At 36.4% G+C, this 10,718-nt stretch overlaps 1 protein-coding gene across 1 annotated transcript; it reads right to left on the bottom strand.

The window, feature by feature from the left end:
- Positions 1 to 260: 260 nt before the first annotated feature.
- On the bottom strand, positions 261 to 10,101 carry LOC149179202 (ATP synthase subunit beta, mitochondrial-like). Its single transcript, XM_089420562.1, has 9 exons — positions 9,376 to 10,101; positions 7,016 to 7,091; positions 6,808 to 6,896; positions 5,988 to 6,105; positions 5,777 to 5,880; positions 5,533 to 5,691; positions 5,059 to 5,283; positions 4,639 to 4,950; positions 261 to 818 (listed from the first exon to the last, which is right to left on the bottom strand). Exons 1-9 carry the CDS (start codon positions 9,877 to 9,879, stop codon positions 699 to 701), a joined length of 1,707 nt encoding a protein of 568 aa, XP_089276688.1. The 5' UTR covers positions 9,880 to 10,101; the 3' UTR covers positions 261 to 698.
- Positions 10,102 to 10,718: the final 617 nt, after the last annotated feature.

Here is a 10,718-nt window from a genome sequence, read left to right as displayed (position 1 = left end):
CCTGTAACAAAGGTCAGGCAAGAACTCCAATTTACAACCAGAGGCTACTGACTGTCAAAATATATCATCGATCAACTTTTTAGGATCAACAATGCAACCAATTATATAGAAAGTCAACTTATGCTCCAGAATACCAACCATAGAGATGCAAGGGTTGACGAATTGTTAGCTGCAACAAACTTTTTACTTTAGTTAGATGTTCGAAATATTTCGGCCTGAATATTTCAGGCAGCAGCATACTCACAAATTACGCAACCATACCCACAAATCCACAATTAAGTATTAAACACTGGCAAAGATTGCCATATGGCTATATTTTCTCGAATCTCTCTGATTTATTATATCAAAACTGCCTCTTCAAAACATTCTAAATCATTCAATGGACAGATTGAAAAAATCCACAAAATGTAATGCAAAAAATTGCATGCATCCTTATTTGGGAATTGAATAAAAAGAGCAGAAGAGATCTGCAAACGCTCTTAGATCTCTTCCACAAGCACTTTTGGAATAATCCGTAGAACAGCCGTGGCTGAATAAGAAATCAATGGACAATAAATAGTCCACAATCAGCAAAATTTGAGGTTTTGATAATTGATAAACATGGTCCTCAAGGCAGTCATGACCTAAAACCCAATAAAAGTGAATTTAACGCCCAATAGGCAAACCATAATCAACAAAGAGTGCCAAAACGCAGTAACTTATGATGGTACTGCTGAATCCTTGGTGATTTTCTCCGCCTTTGCTGTCACTTCATCAATACCTCCAACCATGTAAAACGACTGCTCAGGAAGATCATCATATTTACCATCTAAAACACCCTGCATAACAAAGATGGTAAATATTTAGAATATAAGACATACAAAACCATAATTCATGGAAAACAAATACTGAGAGCAGAGCATCGAATAAATCATGATTATCCTCGTTAGAAAAATATAAAAACTTATTTAGCTGAATTGACCTGTGAACTAATTTCTTTTGAACCTTAATTTCCTGTGAAGTAATTTTGTTTGAATCTTGTTGGAGATGCGCATTGAGCATAGTTTGATCCCCATATTACATTTTATTCCGCCCCAAAATTTCAAAGCTGTTAAAAAGTGAATCAAAACGAACAAACCAGCATACTCCCAACATAAAACACCACTACAGAATTTAACAAACACAAAATAATAATCAAAGAAAAATTAAAATTAAAATTTAAAAAACAAAAACAAAAAACAAAAAAAACAAAGACCTTCCGAGAATGGCAATATTCTCCAATTAATTAAATCAATGAAAAATAAAATTTAAAATTTAAACCAAAAATAACAAAGACCTTAACCGAGAATGGCAATATTCTCTAATTAATTAAGTACCCAACCCTTATCGAGCTTAATGATAAACCAGCTTAGATCAATCTTATTCTTAACCCCTGATCTATTAGACGCTGAGAGGGATCAAATGTCTTTACACTCTAAAAGAAATTTGCAGCTCAAAAGATTTGGTCTCTTTTGGCATTTGGCAGATACGTAGTTCAGATGGATTTAGTCCAGTTTAAATATTTATAATTATAATAATTATTTTTATTTTTTTAATTTAATTTATTTTTTTATGTAATTTGACAGAGTCAAAATGTTTAACAAGACAAGACAGGACAGTACAATATCTCTTCCATACTGGGCTGGAGAGTGCCTCTTGTCACAACAAATATGAATTGAAAATTTTTCATATAACACATTAAATCTATCTTAATTTAGCAAAATAGCCACCAGGTTATGCACTTGCAACATAAAAGAAAATAAAAACAAAGGATTTCTGAGAATAGCAATATTCTCCAGTTAACTGGTACCCAGCCTTCATAGAGCTAATGATAAATATGCATTTAATGTTTTATATTAACTGTGAAAATAAACACAATATGTGTATCTTAATCTGGCAAGATTAGCAGCCAGGTTCTAAACTTCCAATGTAAATAAAATCATGCATCTTAATCTGGCTAAATAGCAGCCAGGTTCTAAATTTCCAATGTAAAAGAACACAAACTCGATACCAAAGGCCTTCAGAGAATTGCAACCTTCGCATGTTATAATAAACAGTAAGCTCTGATGATATATTGGACAATTTGGAATGTATGAAAATACAAACACAGGTACCTGACCATTACCTACATAAGGGATACAATGGAATTGCAAATGTATTTGTTTACCCACCCTCAAAGAAGTACTGATAAAATATGCAATTTAATTTTTTATAATAGCTGTGGAGAAAAACAAAAATATACATCTTAATCTTGCAAAATAGCAGCAGGATTCTAAACTTTCAATGTGACCAAAACATGGTACTCAAATAGCCTTCATGAATAAAGTATAGACGTATGGACATTTGTTTGGTCTCCAACGTAGGACATAAATATGCAATTTAATTTTTTATATTAGCTGTGGAGGAAAACAAAAATATATATCTTAATCTTGCAAAATAGCAGCAGGATTCTAAACTTTCAATGTGACCAAAACATGGTACTCAAATAGCCTTCATGAATAAAGTATAGACGTATGGACATTTATTTGGCCTCCAACGTAGGACATAAATCACGTACCATAGAATTGGGCTCCACAAATTGTCATCCATCAGACAACCATATAATGTAGGCAAATTTCCGAACTGCTCAAGAGATTTGGGATGTATTTCTCATAGTGAAATTATATAGGTTTAGCATCATGGAATTATGAATCTCAAATACACATCCATCAGACAACCATATAATGTAGGCAAATTTCCGAACTGCTCAAGAGATTTCGGATGTATTTCTCATAGTGAGATTATATAGGTTTAGCATCATGGAATTATGGATCTCAAATACTTCAATCTCTCCAAGTACATGGATTAGGTGAAGATACTAACTGGATTAGGTGAAGATACTAAATGGAAAAGGTATTGCATTGCACTTCTGGCAGGATCGGTTTGAGAGATGACTTTATATAATACATGCAAATTACGTTTCTTTCTTGAAGGTACCAATTTCAAGTATTATATGTTGCACTACACTATTACAAGAAATCTAAAAACCAGACCAGAACCGGTAATGCATAGTGGTAAGAAGTGTTATCAAAACCGGACCAGAAATTGCGGAACCGGCTGGTCCAGTTATTTTTGGCCCAAAACCAGTCCAAACCGGGCCTCCAAATCGGAATAGGCCAGTTCAGTAACAAACCGGCCAGTTCTATAACAGAACCAGCTGGTTCAGTACCAAACAGGCCAGTTCGGACCGGTTCCATGCAGTTTGTTGACCCACTTCTAATTCTCCCCGGGCTAGCCTAATATTCAAGCTAGTAATCAAGCCTATGGCCCTAGTATTGCTATGCCATCATTTTACTTAAATTTTTAACATTACCATGAAATGACTCACAATGTTTGAGTGGTTCCAACCTCATTGGATTTCATATGAAGAAAGTACAATTTTAAATTTCACTCAAAATCCAACAGACTTGACAGTTTTTCAGTATTTCAGGATTTTGGGGATTGCAACGTTTCCATTGGATTTTGTCATGTACAAGGGTATGGAACTAGTATTTAATAAAGAGCACCAAGCCCTCTATGTACTTTGATGTTAGTGGCATTGGTTATCAAACTCCTATAATGACTACTAAAAATGTACCCATCACTCAAACAAAATCTTGACATGACTTTTCTATCTTATTTTAATGCCTAAATGGTTATATTGATGACGAAGACCCCAATATAGAAAATGATTTTGATGATATGTAGGCATTTGTTGTAGCATGATTTTTTTTAGATGCTAGAAGCCATCTAGAGCCTATTTATTGATGTATTTCGATTCAGAGATGGATGACACTCGATGCTATTTTGGTTATGTGCACCCTTACATGCTATGTAAATAAGAGCTTTTGGATATTTGTGTATAAATGGTTTGGATTCATATGGATGCACATAAATATATATGTTTTTCTTTAAAATACTAGTATTCTATGTATTTTTGGCAAACCGGGTTTTTTTCCATTTTTTTTACCAGTTCTGGGTCCACAAGATTTTTCGGTTCGGTCACCAGTTGAGTTCTGATAACATGGGTGGTAAGCATTGTATTCAGAGATGACTTTATACAATACATGCCAAGAAAATTATGTTTCTTTCTTGTAGGTATCATTTTTAAGAATGATAGGAAGTGATACATTATTTCGGAGAGCATGAGGGATAAACTGGATTTTTACTGATTTAACTTGGGGAAATTGTGAAAAAACTGGACTGCAAAAATAGTGCTACTATCCAATCACAATTGTTCAACATGGAGTTGTCTTTAGTACGACTTTTTGGAAGCTTTTACGATGGGTTTTTCCAGTCTAATTTCTCTAAAATCCAGCATGAATTTATTGAAATCACAAGCTTGATGGGTAATCCTGTGAAATCGAAGTGCCCTTGAGATTTTCCAGGGTGCTGAATCCATATATACAGTCAAAAAACTAGTTTAAATTTTTCCACCAGATTCCGGCACCGGAAAGTCCAAAAAGTTGCACTCAAGACAACTCCATTCAACATTATAGACAGTTTGGATGGCTCTCAATAAATATAGAACTGGAAAAAGAATCCTGCACTAAAAAAAACAAAACCATACTACAATCATTGCGTTTATACATTTCAACATACCTGGAAGCTAGCAATGCTCTCCTTCAGGTCAACATATTTTCCTGGAGCACCCGTGAAAACTTCAGCCACATGGAAGGGCTGACTCAAGAATCGCTGAATCTTTCTGGCCCGGGACACAGTCAGTTTATCATCTTCACTCAGTTCATCCATACCTAAAATTGCAATAATATCCTGAAGGTTCTTGTAGTTCTGAAGGACCTTCTGCACACCTCGAGCAGTATTATAGTGGTCTTCTCCTAGGATGTGAGGAGAAAGCATGCGGGATGTAGAATCCAGTGGATCAACAGCTGGGTATATACCAAGCTCTGAGATCTGAACATAAGAAATTGTATAAGCATAAGAATCCATAAGAAAGCAAAAAGCTGGTAAACCAGAAAAACACATTAGAGGAAAAAACTGCAGACAGAAACCAAAACAGACCTGCCTAGATAACACAGTGGTGGCATCAAGATGGGCGAATGTTGTTGCAGGTGCTGGATCTGTCAAATCATCAGCTGGCACATATATAGCTTGCACGGAAGTAATGGAACCCTTCTTGGTTGTTGTAATACGTTCTTGCAAACCTCCAAGATCAGTAGCCAAAGTTGGCTGGTATCCAACAGCTGAAGGAATATGTCCCAGCAAAGCAGACACTTCAGAGTTTGCCTGTCAAACAAAATAAGATGAAAACAATTTCTTGTTATGCTAATGTCAGTGTTGAAGTCAAATTCATTCACTTTAAGAACATCGGTAATCCTTTGTAAACCTGTCAGCTTGAAATGGTGATATTTAGAAGCAACAGTTCTTGAATGACATAACAAGACTGTAGAGTTTGTGACAGTTTTAAAAACTAAAATTCCCCAAATGACTAAAAAAAATAGATAAACATTATATCAGACACAATGCCAAACATACTTGTGTAAAACGGAAAATGTTGTCAATGAAGAGCAACACATCCTGGCCTTCGGCATCTCGAAAATGCTCTGCAACAGTCAATCCTGTAAGCCCAACACGAGCACGAGCACCAGGTGGTTCATTCATTTGACCATATACAAGAGCACACTTGCTTTCACCCTGTATAACAAGAAATGCATTAATTAGTAGCAATCCTCTGGGTATGCATGCAAAGAACAAATAATAATAGACAGTAACATCCAACCTGTTTTTCGCCAAGCTTGATAACACCACTCTCAATCATTTCCCTGTATAAATCATTGCCTTCTCTAGTACGCTCTCCAACACCAGCAAATACAGAGAAACCACCTATTAAAAATAATCATATTAGTTACTAACTTTGAAGAAATACAAACTAGATCAACAAGCATTCAATCCCTCTAGAGATTTGACCAATCCAGACAGAAAAGGAATACCATGAGCCTTGGCAACATTGTTGATCAGTTCCATGATAAGAACAGTTTTTCCGACACCAGCTCCACCAAAAAGCCCAATCTTTCCTCCACGTTGATATGGTGCAAGAAGGTCCACAACCTGGATCACAGTTTTTCCAACACCTAGAAGTTTAATGTCCAAGCTAAAGTTGCAATAGTCCAAAGCACCATCCCAAAAAAATCTGTAAGCTAGATTAAAGTATACGATCCCAAGATTTCTGGTTTATAGATGCCTATAAGCATGGAGTTACATTTGAGACCCAATCTTGACCAGTTCAAAATGATAATTTTTGCTGCTCTGTTGCACTACAGTCCAATGAAACTGAATAAGCAAAGCCAATAACTGATATATAATTGAACTTCAATTACAGAATTTTTCATCAAGGAAACAAGATGTTATATTACTGACTCACTCTACATGTTTTGACTGTTCAATTTAAGTATTGCAACAGAGATCTCTCAGACCAAACCTTAGTTCCAGTCACAAGAATTTCCAGCCAGAGCACCATCCCTAAAAACTGTAAGCTAGGTTAAAAGTATATGACGCCAAGAGTTCTGGCTTATAGGTTCCTTATAAGCATGGAAATACATTTGAGACCTGAGGTTGATCAGTTCAAAATGAAAATTTATTCTGCTCAGTTGTGCTACAGTACATTGAAACTGAATAATCAAAGCCAATAACTGAAATATAATTGAACTTCAATAACAGAATTTTTCCAAGGAAACAAGATGTCATATTACTGACTCATTCTACATGTTTTAATTGTTCAATGTATTGCACCAGAGATTTATCAGACCAAACCTTAATTCCAGTCACAAGAATTTCTTGCTCTGTTGACTGCTCAACAAAGGAAGGGGCCTCACGATGAATTGGCAAGAAGTGCTCAGTCTCTGTTTGCAAGAAAATGAAGCCATGTTTAGTAGAAAAATCTGCTACCTCCATTGTTTGAATTTAAATTGTACTCAAATAATATAGCGTCAAAACTCAGATTTGCAACAAAGCATCTTACTTAATTCGCCCTTATGATCAATGGCCTCTCCAATCACATTCATGATGCGACCAAGAGTGGCCCTGCCCACAGGGATCTGTAAAGCATTTGAAAAAGATATGTCATTACTGAAAAACAAAATAAAGACACATTTGCTTAAGCAACAGACAAGAAAGTGAATTCCCAGAGAAAAAGCAGATATCACAGTATTAATGTCATTGATTTCTTGTATCCAAACATTCAGGAGAGAGCTGGGGGAGGAAATCACTTAATCCAATTTAAGGCAAAATATAATGGCAAAATCCATTCTCAAAGAGCATATTACAAAGCCTGTAAAATATAACATTCTTTTAGTTTAAATTAAATTAATTCATAGCCTAGAAGTATATAAAATACAGCTTCGTTACTCTGGCTCACAATGTCTTCACTCAAGTAGAATCCATTCTTAAAGACCACATTGCAGAAGCTGTAAAATCTAATTCTCTTTTAGCTTAAATTGAACTAATTCATAACCTAGAGTATACAAAACACGCCATTATTACTCTTCTCATACAATGTCTGAGAATGCATTTTAAAGATAGATTTACAAACTGAGAAGAAGCAGTTCCAAAATATCTAGTTCAATCTTGCAAAATGATTTTTAAATGTAATATAGCGATAATAAAATTTATAAATGCCATTAACACAAAAGCAAATCAAGCATAGATCGATCACATAAAGCCCATCACTAACACAAACAAATCAAGCATAGATCAATCACATATAGACCGAAACCAATCATAATAAGAGAATATAATAATGTATCCTTCTAAACTGTGAATATTTTGATAAATAGTACCAAATATTTTAGCCAAAATAAGACTCACTCAGAAAGAAATGTTACTTCATTAGTCCATACTACATAGTCTTTAAAATTTAAATTTTTATTATTAATCAAAAACCGGTACTTTTGGCATTATCCTGACCGTGTTGTAAGTTCGAAGTAAAAACCAACGTTCAAGTAGCCATAAACACTATAAGCAGTATTTTGTCATCAAAACTTCAATCCAAGTGATATTTATGTTAACTACACTAATCCAAAGTCCTTTTTGGCAGTATTCTGACCGGGGTGTAACTTCATATACTAAATACGAAGAATCAAGCAGGCAGAGACATTATAAGCAGTATTCAGTCAACAAAAAGACAATCCAAGTAACATGGAAGATACCTTTACCAATCAAAAGAGATGTAGTTAACTTTAGCATTAATGTAAGATTCAGGCAAACTTTCCACAAACTCCAGGCAAATGCTAATGTTCAGTCCAACATAACACGATGAGAGAGCAATCAGGAATGGTTACATTGGGTTGATGGTTATGCAAGTACACTCTTTGTACATATAATTTATAGCTAGCTCCTCGGGATGGCCCTGAGGAGATGACTACTGGAGGATATTCTTGCAAAATCAAAACAATGTCATTCTAATAAGAAAAATTGCTTACTGCTGATGGGATAAACGCAGATCCGCCCAAAAAAGCTAAGGCATTTAGTGCATGGCAGAGAAACAACTCAATGCAAAGCACTGTATAAATAGCATATTTTAAAGACGAGTATTGAACTCTGAACACACTGTAACGAAGAAAACTTAGAGAGTCAATATGGTCTAAGAACACAGCGAGCAGATTATGCACGACTAGATGGTTTTAGAATCTTTACAAGCATGCAAGTAACAGATTCCAAAGAAGCACGGCAAGAAGAGATCATGCACAACTCTTGGGTTCTATAATCTTCATGGCAATGCAAAGAACAGATTCCAAAAAAACACACTATTCACAAAAATTTGAATAGACCAACGCTTTGATTGTCAACAGATTTTGAGTAACGTGATAGGAAATACATTTTGAACTCGGAAGAAGTTTTGTAGATTTTCAGTTAGTTTTCGTGATAGATTACTCTTAGCACAGTGAACAGATTTAATTTTATCGGAATATAGTTGTATCAGCACATTTTATTTATCAGATTGTGAAGCGATAAGGTCCCTTAAGGAGCGGAAAGTATGACAACCATGTTTCATCCAAAAAAACATATTTTTAATGCATTACATAAATATTGAAAGCGTTGTAAAAGAATTCGAAATCTGACCAATTAAAACGATAAATTCACTAAGGGAAGATGAGAGAAACAGAAACCAAAACCCTAAAAAACATTTGGATCAGGAAATCCATTTTCAAGCCTGCAAAAGAAATCGATCAAAATATGAGATGCATTTTAAACAATGCATCTGTTCACGAATTCATGAACATATGATACGCCGCGTGATTCCACGTGAATCAGTTTTCTCACGTAAAAAGACTTATACCCCTCTCGGAAAGCCAGCAACAGACAACAAAATAGAGCTCTTACCGTGATGGGCGATCCCGTGTTCAAAACCTTCTGACCACGGACAAGCCCCTCGGTTTCATCCATGGCAATGGTCCTGACGGTGTTCTCTCCCAAATGCTGGGCGACCTCGAGCACAAGACGAATGGGATTGTCAAGAACCTCCAGCGCTGTGAGGATCGGCGGCAACCCTGTTGGAAAGCGGACATCAACGACGGCACCGATGACCTGAGAGACATGGCCGACGGCTCCAGTACCGGTGAACTCGTCAGTCACCTTTCCAGACAGCCCAGCGCTTTTTGGGCCACCAGCGGAAGACGGAGGCTGCGCAGGGGCGGCCGCCGCGGCGCCGGTCGCGTAGTCGACAGCACGGTTCAACAGAAAAGGGCGGGCAGAGGCGGCTCTTTCCAGGCGCCCACTGCTCAGAACACCACCGGGGAACCGCCCGGACGCCGCAGGGGTTGATCTATGGGCGACCTTGCGGGCGCCAGCGCGTAGCAGGGACGCTACAGCCTTTCTGGAGGCCATGGCCAGGTATCGTAAGCGTAAAAATCCCTCGATCGCCTCTGCCAACTATTGAGGAATCGAAAATCAAGCAGAGATCGTGGATCGAAGTTGCGACCCAAGCTAGTGTATAGTCATACAAAAGGGTGTGCCCTCTGAGGGCGGAGGGTTTTGGGAGTTTCTGAAATATGATAGGGGATGAGAGAACCTGCGGACCTGAAATAAATCCTTAATTTGATTGGACTGTTAGGCCCCCTCCTGCTCAGTTAGGGATTACATCCCGTCCTTTCCGGTATTGTGGGATTAGTTGGGGGTGTTGAGCACTTGGTCACATGAGTGTCAGGTTTGCTGGCAAGTTATTAATATATTTCGGCAGTCAGTAACAGGAAAATTGTATTTTTCGATATACTAAATTTTTTAAAAAACATATACCTCCAAGCCACGAGGGGTCAACTAGGCCTAATTTCTGCCGCGGTGTCTCGCACACGTGTATGCTATTTTTGTGAATAAAAATAAAAATAAAAAAATCTCATGTAATTGATGTTAAAAAACCATTTTAAATAATACAAATCAAGATTTATTCACAATTTTTTTCGTCGGATTCTATCACCAAAATCTCCAAAAAGTCTCATTATAGACAACTCCATTTTTCTTCGGTAATGAATATAATGTGTATTGCATGGTATGGAATAAGAGGTATTTATGGTGTTTATTTAATTTTAATTGTGTAGTGTATAGTGTATTGCATGGTATGGAATAAGAAGTATTTGTAGTATTTTTTTAATTGTGTAGTAGTATTTTTTTAATTGTGTATTAAAAAAAAATATTGTTGGAAGTTGTGGTTAATGCAAATTTTATTTATA

Source organism: Pinus tabuliformis, chromosome 4_1 (assembly GCF_031772625.1).
Source record: "Pinus tabuliformis cultivar Carrire ecotype Pingquan chromosome 4_1, CPIR1, whole genome shotgun sequence".
NCBI lineage: Eukaryota > Viridiplantae > Streptophyta > Pinopsida > Pinales > Pinaceae > Pinus > Pinus tabuliformis.
The sequence above is the reverse complement of the archived record's forward strand: the minus strand, read 5'-3'. Positions and strand labels throughout refer to the sequence as shown.